The 13220-nt window shown below is 45.5% G+C and overlaps 1 protein-coding gene across 1 annotated transcript; it reads right to left on the bottom strand.

Moving 5' to 3' along the window:
- Positions 1-6725: 6725 nt before the first annotated feature.
- Positions 6726-7034, bottom strand: LOC142437064 (late cornified envelope protein 3A-like). Its single transcript, XM_075540360.1, has one exon. It carries the CDS (start codon positions 7032-7034, stop codon positions 6726-6728), a length of 309 nt encoding a protein of 102 aa, XP_075396475.1.
- Between the last annotated feature and the right edge of the window lie 6186 nt (positions 7035-13220).

The raw sequence follows: 13220 nt of genomic DNA, 5'->3' as shown, positions 1-13220 counted from the left end.
CAAAGTCTGGGCGCGTGTGAGTGCCTCCTGACACCACAGCAATTCCAACATAACGGATTCTCACTAAGGTATTCCAGGATGATAATGATGGTCATTACACAGAATCATGGACTGCGATATTGATCGAATTTAGAGAACTGACAAGGAAAATGCAGAGGAGTGCAAGGTATTTGAATATTAGGCACAGGCAAGATTGTGTGACAGACATTCCTGACAAGAAGCAGCCAATTGTAGCTTAAATTTCTGGCACATAACCAGTTGTGATAATAGTTTTCCATTACATTACAGACATATTATTAATGTATAAAAATGTCAAGCTTTGGCAAGCACTAACATGGCATGGCTCGGTTAGTCTGCAAAATTTACAGACAATGAGCCCCCAGTGACACAGGCAAAGATACTGACCGCGGCACATTACAAATCACGAGCAAAGGGTCACGAAGCCGTTCTCTACCACAATTATCTGTCCTTGCATTCTGAGTTTTATGAACCATTTGCGTTGTGAGTCTCCTGACTTTCTAGTTTCGTATATCGTTCAAAGAGAACCTCTGACTCCCCATGAGCAGGGGACTAAAGCAATGATCTCCCACAACACATCACTGAAAAGAAGCCTGTCTCACATTTAGGAAATGGTTCATGAAGTCCTGGCTACTGGAGTTATAAAAGCCAAAGAAACCATGCAAAGCTAGGATGCTCTTTACACCTTAACCTGTATCTCACCCGCCTGGCTATGCTTTCACTACGGTTAAAATAATCGACGGCTTCTTTGGAGCCAGTTTGTCACAAAAAATAGCTCACTCAACTGATGAGGAGAATGACCTAGTGACATATTTTGGGAATCAATATTCTAAGCGGATCACTTCTGGCCCATAACTGATCTGACTGCCAAGTAATGTGGTCTTTGAATGTGTTTCAGGGGTCTGAATCCCCTGAGCATAAGCACCTGTAGAAGACCTCCCTGGGGCAGCTCCAGTTGACAAACCCTGGACTCGCTGTAATCAGACAATACACTCCTCTCTGCCTGCGAACTCCAGTTCATCTGTCCGTTTGTTTGATCCAAAACAAGAAAACACACAACAACACTATGTGCCGTGATCATTCCATAGGCCTCTGGCTGGTGTGCAAATGTGCAGAACCAGGGTCACAATAGAAAATTATGTCCTGGCGCTCAGGGAGTAAATATTATTGATTAGGACTACAGAGGGAAAAAAATAAAAATAATAGTTTGGGATGCATGGAACATGTCTATTTCCCCTCCCAGAATTCTGAAGTGAGTTCCTTTTCTTTGGATTACTCTGTTCTTGGAGGCAGTGGTAAAGAGATCAAAAGACGTGTTGCATCCAGTAAATCTTATGCAAAAGAACTCTTTATAATACTGAAAAGCAAGGATGTTACCTTGATGACACGGGAGTGCCTGACTCATGTCATGGTATACTCCATTGTCTGATATACATGTGAAAGATGGACACTGAATAAGGAAGACCACAGGAGAATGGACGCATCTGAATGGTGATGCTGGAGAAGAATGTGCCATGGGCTGCTAAGACAATCCTATCTGTCCTGAAAGAAGTATGGTCATAGTGCTCCTGAAAGCCAAGGATGGCGAGACTTTGTCTTACCCATTGGACATGTTGTCAGGAGAGACCAATCCCTGGAGAAACACATCATGTTCGCTAACGTCGAGGGGCACTGGAAAAGACGAAAACCTTCAAGGCGCTGAACCGACACCATTGATGATACAAGACTCAAGCACAGGAACCATGGTCAGGAGGGTCCAGGACCGAGCAGCGTTTCCTTCTGCCATACCTAATGTCACTATGGGCTGGAACCAACTCAATGGTACCGAACAACACCACTTACCTTTGCTTCATCTATAAATCCATGAATGCCATGTGGTATACAGGAAACAAAGTGATGAAAATTTCTTAAACAGAATCAAACACCTAGGGTGGTAGAGGATCAGATAGTGCGTAGCTCTGTCTTACACAGGGTGTGAGAGGTAAGCAAGGGTTTGGCAGTGCTTGGACATCACAAGAACAGATTTCCAGAAGGGATGAGCCACTGGGCTGGGGGCTGAGGATCGTTGTCTGGAGAACACTGAGTGCAGTTGGTAGAACAGAGTTCACAGAGATCCTCTGAGGCACAACTATTTGTCTGTCCCCTCAGGGGGTAAGGAGTGAAGCAGACCGAATGACATACAGAAACAATTAGGTCCACGGAGAGGAGGACCATGTGGACATCAGTCTACATGACCCTGAGACCAGAAGGACCCATCCAACTTCTCTGAAAGGGATCACTTTAGGAGGTCTTGGATAGAGGGAACCAAAATGTAGAACAAATCTCAAAATTGTGCAAGTTACCAGCTCAAGGCTGCTGGGACCCTTGGGAGTATAACCCCGAGTCACCCTGCAGGCCTGGAAATGATCATTCACCTGTCTCCATGTTCAGCCACACAATAGGTCTTAACAGCATCAATAATAGTAGAAAAGTCTGCACACCTTAGAATAATGAACCATTTGAGATTTAAAAGATCTTATTTAATCTAGAGCAAATTTCAGAAGGGTTAGGTTTAGGGGGAAATGAGGGATGAAAGAGTAAACATGGGGAGGAAGTGGGTTGAGTGATATTGCATTGTAGGGATTATAATCAATGAGATCAAATGAAATGTATGAGAATTGTTGAGTCAGAAAACCATATCCTCAGTAAACTTCACACAATTCATAATAAAGAGCTAGAAGAAGAAAAAGGGAGAGAGGGAAAGGACAAATATTTTACGTAATTACAGAACATAAAATGATCACTTCAGGTAGAACACGGTTATGGAGCCTGCTACAGGAAGCCTTATAATGGAGGCTGTCCACCTTGACATGCTTAGCTATGATGCAGCCAAGGCAACACCAGAGCAAGTGCCTGAGTTCCAGGGACATGCTTGTTTGTCCTGCTGAGCCCACACACTGGAACAGAAATGGGGAGAGTGGAGGAAGGAAATTGGGAAGGACACGACAGCAGAAGTCTACTTTTATATCAGCATTCTCTTCATCACCTTTAGCAATGCATCCCTCATTCGTACATGCCTGTTGCCTCGGTATGAAAGTAAGAAGTCGTCAATACATGTGCTTTTTGCCAACAGTCAAGCCAATATGTTTTGGCCTCCATGTTTTTTCCTAGACGGGGTCCCAGTTTGTGCTTATACAACTGACACTGCTGCCACCCAAATTCAAGAGCGTGGGCGTCCACTCTGGAGAGGGTCTCTTGTGTCTTGCTCCTTGCTTTGCAAGCGCAGTAGAGGAGGGTCTTTGAGTGGGAGCTCCTGGAGAACACTGTCCATCTTTTGCTCTCTCACCATTGTGTTTTCAGGGCCTTTACTCAATAAATGTTTCCATTCAGTGACTTGCTCACTTTGGGGATTGGGCTGGGTTGTGGAACTTTCTTCCCCCGTTAAGCTTTCATCTTTGCACATCTGCTTTTAGGATCAGCATCATATTGCATAATGTTTCCCTTTCTTCAATCGTCCTGGGGTGTAAGTCCAGACTCGATTGCTTGGTTCAAGTCCTGTTTTTCCCCCACAACCCCCCCAAACCCCCGGCCACTGAACTATCTGTATGAATTGTTGGATATTTTTGTGTTGAGAACTTGATCTTGATAGAGGCTTCTGAGGCCCAAGTCTCATTTTATAGCCCTTGGTAGATGTAATGCTTTATTTCATCAAATATTGAATTCAGCTTCGCTGGTAGATGATACCCAGTTAGGAAGAACTCCAGTTACTCTCCACCCTGAGGTCCTGTTTCTGGACACATGGCATCGCTCTGCTGAGATCTGGAGATCCTGGACCCCTGTCTCCCTTCATGAGCAAAGTCTCACATAACTGAAGCAACATGGTCTTCATAGCCAAGTGTATCCATTCTTCACCTGTTGGTCATGCATATTTTCATGACTCAAGACAATTTCTGACCCACAGTGGAGTTCAACCCAACGATTCCGCAGAGTTTGATCAATAAGAAACGAGTGAGGTCCAAGCATGGCAGGTTCCTCCTGAGAGAAGTGTGTTCATCTTGAGAGAGTGGGTCATATTGGCCAGAGCACACCTCACATCAAACTACTTTCAAGTTCGCTTTATCAATACCGAAGGTTTTAGCAACTCTGATGTCTTGGGGGTTGCAGTAAAACAAATTAACATTTTGATATCTTCTAATGACTGAAAACGTTTTTGTTTGTTTGTTTGATTCAATGAACCTGCAAAGTATCACATAGGTTTATCTCATTATGTCATGTACTCAACCTCGAGACTGATTTCCCTCCTGTGTAATTTGAGTTTAGTTTAGGATTCCTGGTGCTCCTTAGGCTTGTTGTGGAGAGCAGCTAGATGAGATGCTCCCGTACACTGTCATTTGGGCAACCTGGCACACAGTGTGAGATTCATTTCTAGGGAGATAAGTTCACTTAATGGAGATCTGGGTTCCACATTTTAGATCCCAGTCACGGGAGAAAAAATTAAACAGTACAATTTGTTGAACTTGTGATTCACATGACTGATTCTGAACTACTTGAATTTTTTTTTTAAGTTCAACATTCCTATCAGTGCAATGAAATAAAACTCATCATATCTACGGGTCTCATGTAAAAGTCTCAAAGAAAGGTCATGTGGTGAGGCACCTAATGGGAACTGTAGGCTCACTCCTCATGAGCTGTTTGGCCTCAGTCCTGGTATAAAGTCATTTGGGTCCTCAGTTTCCCAAATCATTAGTAAAATATGGTTATTAAGGGCATGTATCTAGCCAATTGGGTTTTGTTTGTTTTTTGTTTTTTTTAGAAACTTTTCTTCTTTTTTTAAAAACATTTTATTAGGGACTCATACAACTCTTATCACAATCCACACATATACATACATCAATTGTATAAAGCACATCTGCACATTCCCTGCCTCAATCATTCTCAAAGCATTTGCTCTCCACTTAAGCCCTTTGCATCAGGTCCTCTTTTTTACTTCCCCTCCCTCCCCACTCCCCCCTCCCTCAGCCAATTGGGTTTTTTTGATCATTTAATTGGGGGCTCATACAACTCTGATCAAAATCTATACAACGTTAATTGTGAAACGCACTTATGCTTTCATTGCCCTCATCATTCTCACAATATTTGCTTTCTGCTTGGACTCTTGGAATCAGCTCCACATTTTCACACTCCCTCCACATGCGCCTTCCCTCATGAACCCTTGATAATTCATAAATTATTATTTTATCATATCTTAAGCTGCCTGATGTCTCCCTACACCCACTTTTCTGTCATCCATCCCCCAGGGAGGAGGTTATATGTAGATCCTTGTAATAGGTTCCCCCTTTCCACTCCACCCTCCCTCTACCCTCCAGGTATCACCACCCTCACCACTGGTCCTGAGGGGTTCATCTGTCCTGGATTCCCTGTAGCCACTCGTTTGGAGAATAAAACAAATATTCGTGATTTAGAGGACCCCAATGCATGATAAATACTATAACATTCTTGGTCTCATATTGATTTACCATCTTCACAACGTTTCCTCTTCCTCCCTTTCCTGTATCACCTCATAGCGACACTCTTGGCGTTACCATATTTCCTGGCCTCTCAACTCCTTCTTTCCTTTGTCCATGAGTCCTTTGCTTTAACTGATCTCACCACCTCCCAGCGCTCTCAAGGATTTGTGCAGAGATGAAGTTCTTTGCCATCCCAGGTGCCATCCTGCCCTTCCCTTTGCTCTCTCTTCTAGCCAAAGTTCCCTGGCTCTAGGCCCTCTTGACATTTGGGACAGATTTCTCTATATCTGTAACTCTGTCTTTGTCTCTCTCTGTCTCTCTGTCTCTCTGTCTCTCTGTCTCTCTGTCTCTCTCTCTCTCTCTCTCTCTCTCTCTCTCTCTCTCTCTCTCTCTCTCTCTTTCTCTCTCTGTCTCTGTGTGTGTGTGTGTATGTGTGTTCGTGTGTGTGTGTATGTTGGTGCTTATGCTATGCTTTGGGAGATGTTTCTTGGCATCCCTGACATCTCCCCGCTGCATGTAGTAGGACTTCCTCTAAGTTGTGATGATGAAAAATGTCTCGAGATAAATTCTTGCCTAATGTCTCCTGTTGAGAGCCACATCGATCTGTGAAGGTTTTGATCATTGTCTACTCCATATCTGAAGTGTGTTAGGAGGCTGCCCAGAAAGAGCAAATGGTCCTCCCAGCCCCTGGACATGGCAATGTGATTTGGACACCCATTCTGTGCTTCTTAGAAAAGGTTGGCCACTCTGTTGAGGGCTACAGACCTCACACCCACATCCCTTTTCCCATTTTTCCTGAAGTCTACCCTGAGAAATATCCACGGAAGTCCCATTTCATCAGCCTAGAATGCTTGTTCGGTTCTCTACCCCGAAGGCCCGGCACAACTGGTTTTGCTGGGCTGAGGTGAGCAGCACACATGCACCCATGAGGACGGGCAAAGGGCAGTGACAGGGGACACGCAGGTGATGGGAAAGAGGAGGTTTATTCCAACAAGGTCAGACAAAAGCCGTGACATGCACGCGCAGGTGCAGGGGAAGGGGGAAAAGTGAAACCCTGGAAGAGGCTCCTGGGGACAGCGCTGAACCTCCATCCTCAGTAACATCCTCCCAGCTGAGCCCAGGGAAATCAGGCCTGGAAAGCAAAGCATCAGACTGGGGTGCTTCTTGGAACTTTAGGTCTTTGTTCCTTTATAATTGCTTCCCACATCTGCACTGCCCTGGTCAGCAGCCACCCCCAGAGCAGGGCCCACAGCCTGAGCCCCCGGCCTGCACACCGCTGCCATCATCACTGCAGCTGGAGCTCTGGCGCCTGCACCTGTGGGACCTGCGGCGCCTGTGGGAGCTCAGGAGGCAGCCAGGCGCTGAGCTAGGCCCATGGCAGCCCCCGGAGGTCAAAGCACAGCCAGACAAGCCTGAGGGGGAGCACTGTGCAGGGCTCTTTGGGGGGCACTTGGGTGATGAAGGGCACTTGGGGGTGCACTTGGGCGGGGCCGGGGCCTGGCACTGCTGCTGCTTCTGCTGGCAGGACATCTCGGCAGGAGTTTCACCCTGAGAAGGGAAGAGAGACATGAGCTTGGTGTCTTCAGGCCTGTGGGTTGGGTCAAATGCTTGCCCCCAGGATCAAGCTGCTCCAAGCTGACCTCTGTGGGCGAGAAGTGGGCCCTCTGTGAAGGGACACCTGCGTGTGGGGGCCGCTCTTCCTCAAGGATGTCAGGCTGGCACCTGGGTGTCCCTGGCAATATGCGCACCCCAAACCAGGAAGAGCCCTGAGACCTGTGACTTGGTACCTGAGCCCAGAGCTGCCCCTGAGATGCCCTTCCTCCCAGCACCTGGCCCACCACTGCCTCCTAGGGGCCTCCTACTGCTGCTTCCAGTTCCTGCCTGGCCCTGTCTTCCCCAAGTACCACCAGCTGAAGTCCGGCCCCCTCCAGTCACTCACCAGAGGCAGAGGAGGCAGGAGAAGGCTGTTCCTGGGGAGGCTGTGGATGAGAAGCTCAGGGCAGGAGCCCTTTTATCCTGTGCTGGGTCCTGATGCACAGCCTGGGAATGCTGTTCCTTTCCCAACCAGGGGAGGGTGCTGACATCACTCTCCTGAGATCACTGTCTTCCTAGCTGCTCTCCAAGGTGCCTGATCAAAGGGAACAAGGAAGTGGTGATGGGTGACTACCTGCCTTGCACACCTCTGTGGACCAGCTCACCATTCATGTGCCATTCATACACCTCAGAGTCCCCAGAACAAGTCTGTCCATGACTCTTGCTGGAACTGAGCATCTTTGGAGCCCTGGTGGCATAGTGGCCATGAAGCAGGCTGCCAAGTGCAAGGTCAGTAGGGTAAAGGTGCTCACTGCTGTGGGTGAGAAATAAGAGACTTTCTGGGCCTGTGAAGAGTTGCAACTTTGGAAACGTACAAGTGCAGCTCCCACCTGTCCTATAGGGTCACTCAGAATCAGAGTCAATTTTTATAACAAGGCTTGTGGGAGAAGCATATTTAGATAAATGTGGGACTTTTCCTTCCTTGAGTAAATCGCAATCTGTTTAGAAAGAAAGATGAGAAATTATACACACACACAACACTCACAATCATGCCAATGCCCATAAATCTCTTTTAATCCTGAGTATAATTGCTACAATACAACTGTGCAGACACTCAGGCTGCATTCCCAGGCTTTCCCATCAGCCTTCAGCCCCAGAAAATAACTGAAAGCGCTCTGGTGTCCTCATGTCATCTGTCGCCCCTGTGAGCTCCAGGGAACAGGATGGATGAGTAAACTGGAGACATGCAGCTGGAGCCGTGTCTCGGTTTACTTGGGCACCAAGGGTGCCTTCATGGCTCCCAGGAATCCAGACCTGGGATTTTGGGACAAGCAGGGTAGTAAACTTTTAGTTTTGAGAAATAAACCCTCCAAAAAACCAAACTCACTGTTAATGAGTGGATTTTGACTCATGCAACCTAAATAGGACAGGTTAGAACTGCGCCTGTGGATTGCCCAGAGCATAACTCTGGACAGGAGGAGACCCCTGTCCTTGTGCTAATGGCCAAAATGGAATCTGGCACATGGTTGATTTGTGGAATCCGAAGACTTTGCTCACTTTAATGCATCATTCCCCTTTCTTATGGAGCTCAGTTTTCATTGGACAGACAGAGGGTCACATGACTCAAACGGTCTCCATGGCAACGGGTCAGTAGGATCAACATCAACTTCTTCTAAATAACAGAATATCTGCTCCTACAAAGCTCCGACCACTCCCTCTCTTTGTGATCCCATTAACAAAAGTAGTATACCCTTGTATGTAATACACACCATTTATCATATGTAATATTATTAATTTAAAATTCTACTTATCATCAGCCCAGTTTTGTCATTGTTCCTTTATCCAGTTATCTTTTAAGCTATATAGAAATAGGAAATGTTATGAAGAAAAAACTTTCGATGTATACTGTCACCAGCATAATTCACTTTTTGATTTGTCTCTTTCTTATGAAGTGACTGCATTTACTATTTCTTTAAGGTAGTGATGGATTGTCTAACTTTGCTTATTTGGGAATGTTCTAATTCTTCATTTTTGAGGACAGTTTTATATATCCATCCATAGAGAGAGAATTCACGGTTGACAGTGTCGCTTGAGTACATGGAATATATCGGCCCATAACCTTCCTAATCTATGATTTCTGGTAGAAATCACTTATGAAACTGACAGAAGCTCCCTTGAACGTAATGAATCCCTTTCTCTTGTTGCTTTCAAGAGTCCCTCTTTGTCTTTTGAAATGTAATTATGGTTTGTCTGGGTCAAGATCGTTATGGAGTTATCTCAATCAGACTTCCTGTGATTCTTTAATGTGTAGATTTGTGCTTTACATCAGCTTGGGCATGTTAGGGTCATTATTTCATGAAATATTTCCTGCCCCCTGCTAGTCAGTCAATAAATACTTGGTCATAAGCGGCCTTACATTTCCAAAACGTCACTAGGAAAACCTTCATCTTGGGGTTAATAATCATCACTTTCAGAAACCAGGGCTTTATGGTCAAGAATGTTAAATAGTGTAAAAATAGCAAAGTGAGGAAGTTTTGCTCCACAACCGCTCATGTGTCTGAGCTCCTATGCACCACCAAGGGGCATCTCTCATCTGAACCTTATTTTATTATGATTATTAACCCTGGAGTTGGGCTCCCAGGAGGCCGTGTTAGGTGAGTGGTAGACCAGGAACTGTGGGGTTTGGGTTTGGATTTGGGTTGCCAAGACAGGGATAGGGTAGGCCTCGAGTGGAAGAAAGGTTTATTATTTCACATCCTACCATGGGTACCAAAAGGAATCCAGAAGTAGAGGTGGAGAAAAGCTGTGATTATGAAAGAGCATGAGGTTTCTCAAAATAACTAAAAACTCCTAAATTAGATATTTCTAAGGATGGTTGTCTAGGAGCCTTGGTGGTGCAGTTGTTAAAAATGGAGCAACAATCCGCACAGTAGGGAGTTCAAAACCACCATCAGCGCCTTAGGTGAAAGATTAGACTGTCTACTTCCATAAACAGTGACAGTCTCAGACACCCACAGAGGGTCGCTCTGAGTCAGCATCGACTTGATTACAGTTAACTTGAGTTTGAAAGATGGTTGTAGAGTGGAAGCAACTGTGAAGACTTTAATACTGATCTCTGAGCTTCACCCCTAAAGATGAGTTGACTTGGGCTGAAGGACATCTGAGGCACTGAGATCTTTCATTACTTCAGAGTAATACTCTTGCACAGACAGGTTTGAGAAAAGAAGGCCAGCGAGGCAGAGGAGGATGATTGGGAGGTTGGAGAATGGGATCACCTGTGGATTTGCCTACCTGGTTTTCATAGGATAAAATGAAAATTCATTGGCAGACAACCCACGTTTCTGCCTATTGGGCACTGGTTGACTACCTTTCTGTTCTAAACTCTGGCCACTCTGTCCTCCAAATCCCACCTTCAGTTCCTTACCTGTCTTAGATGCACCTGGACCTAAAAGAGCTTTACCTGGGCATAGGCTGTCATTCTGACTACTTCAGAGTTCCTGGTCCAGAGAGGATTTCTAAAGGGTGCTACTAGCAAGTCCTCTGTCACTCATTCATGGGACACACCATTGTGGTGGTAAGGAGATAAAGGGGAGAAGAGAGGACCTATTTTACTATGGCAATGTGTCTAGGTAGTCCCCAAGCTGTTCAAATACCTATATTTTCTCAGTCTTTTGTTGGCTTGATTCCTTCCCTTCTTACCTCCCTCCATCTATCCTTTTCTTCCCTCCACTTGTCTTTTCTTCTTTAATGTTTCCCCCTTAAAAAAACATACTACACACCAGGCACTTCAATGGGAGTGGAAATCATAAAAGAGTAGCCTACACTGTGTAGTTCATGGCCTGGTGGGGTAGACAGACAGGTTGTCAAATAGGTAAAACATAGGTGAGAAGTGCTATAGGAAACCCACATGGGGAGTCCCGGGACTTAGACAAGAACTTTTAAGTGTCAGTCACCTGTTGCCCTGGTGTGTTCACATGCCCTCCTTCTGCATCACTGGGGAGAGGCTGAGATGAGGTCAGCAGCCTGTAAGAACTGGGGCAGGAACAAAGGATGAGGAGCAGCAGGCCTGAATGCTGTCACTGGGAGGAACTCATGAAGCCAGGGGCAGAAGGAGAGGGAGAGAAGCCAGGGAGAGAGGGGGTCAGACTAAGAGCTGCATGTGACTGGTAGATAGAGTCACAGTCTTGTATTCACTAAGAGTACTGGTTGTGGAATCAGATATTCCTGGATTTGTCTCCTTACTTCCCTAGGAGCCAAGGATGGAACTGAGAAAGAAAGGTCTATCACGTGAGATTCTGTCAGTAAGTAACTCACCCTGCATAGTTCCTAGGAGTCCCAGGGTTAGTTAAGAGAAAGTGGTGACTCATTTTGGCTGGGATAGCCAGGGGATTCTATTCAAAAGGTGAATGATAACTGATTGAAGATGAATAATAGACAATAGGAGCCACCGTGTAGACTGTGTGCTCATGACATAATGTAATTAATGTGACTAACATCTTCAGTAATTGCTTTGTGCCAGCGACATAGTTCCTTCTTGCATTCTAATACACCACTGTAACTGTGTATTCATTTGAAATAATATCCTTCTTAAGGATATAATAGGGAAGAGATAGTCCCTAGAGCAAATGGAACTGGCAAAATTGGATAACCATTGGCAGAAAAATTAAACAGCCCCGAAATCTGACAACCATAAGCAGAAATGAACTCATGTGATATGAAAGGCCTACAGGAAAACCTCTAAATCTACAGGACACCTAATACGTGACTTGAGTATTGCTCTCAAACATAACTGAAAACACACGGCATAAACCTGATGACTGGCACGTTCTCAACAGCCGACACTTAGGCACATGGACAGATTTCACCAGAAGAATTCAAAGAGGGCTCACGGAGCAGCAACACTCTTTGGATGATGGCATGTCAGACAGGCATTCATCTCTAAACTTGACAGAAAACTTCACCAGTAAGAAAAATACAAATAAAAAATGGGCAGAGGACACGAACAGACAACCCAAGAAGACATTCCGATGGCAACAAGCACATCAAGAAATGTGAGTGACCATTGCCAGCTAATTGATTGCATCCCACAGTGACTTGTAGAGGGCTTCCACGGCTGTGACTCTTTCAGGGAGCAAATAGCATCATCTCTTCCTCGCAGAGCAGCTGGTGGGTTTGAACGTCTGATGCCTGGCAGACAGTGCCTCCTGTTTATGGACCACTAGAGAGATGCAAATCAAAACCACACCGATATTTTCATTTCCCTCCAGAATTAGGAGCAAAGTTAAAAACAAAAATAAAACCAGAAAGCAACAAATGCCGTCAGTGCTGTAGAGATCCTGGAACTTCCATGCACTGTGGGTGGGACTGTAAAATGGTGTACTCACTAAGGAAAACGATACTGCGCTCCCTTCAAAAGCTCATCCAGGAGTCCCATTCATTGATGTAGATCCTATGGGGAGGGGGAGGAAGGGTCGTGTGCACACCCACGTTCATCCCAGAACTATTCACAGTAACAGAAAGATGAAGCAAAGGAAAGGCCCGTGATGGAGGGATGGATAAGCAAACTGTGATGCATACCGTGTGGAACCACAACAACGTCAAAGAGGAACAGTGAAGCTGCAAAGCCCCGCATCACCAGCATGAAGCTGGAGAGCATTATGAGGAGTGAAATTAGTCCATCGCAAAAGGTACATATTGTTTGAGACAGTACTGTGCAGAATCAGGAACATGGCTTCACCCTAGAACACCCACTCTTTGACCCCTCGAGGGGCAGGAAAGAAAGACAGAGCTTATTAGTGGCTGGAGCATAGGTTCCCAAACTTACTTGACCTATTGCTCCTTTTTGAGAAAAAAATAAAATTACTCAGTGCGTTTCCGGGAATTATCATCTCTTGTTCCATAGCCCATAATTCAGGATAACATGTAGATATGTGCTTTGTCAGTTCCCTTCTGCCCCTTATTGTTCCAGCACCACCTCTGGGTGGGAAAGCATCCACTTTGGGAAACACTGGGCTAGAGGGTAGAGGCGCATTAACTTGAGTGAAGGAGAAATAAATATACAGTGAGATGAAGATCACCCAATAAGGATGGAGGCAAGGGAAGATAATTCTGGGAATGCAAGTATGAAAGGCAACGCAGGCAAAAACTCATATATATCCAAGAGTGTGCTAAAAGTGGCCTACG

The sequence above is a fragment of the Tenrec ecaudatus genome, chromosome 1 (assembly GCF_050624435.1).
Source record: "Tenrec ecaudatus isolate mTenEca1 chromosome 1, mTenEca1.hap1, whole genome shotgun sequence".
Lineage (NCBI taxonomy): Eukaryota > Metazoa > Chordata > Mammalia > Afrosoricida > Tenrecidae > Tenrec > Tenrec ecaudatus.
This window is presented reverse-complemented; position numbering and strand designations above follow the sequence as displayed.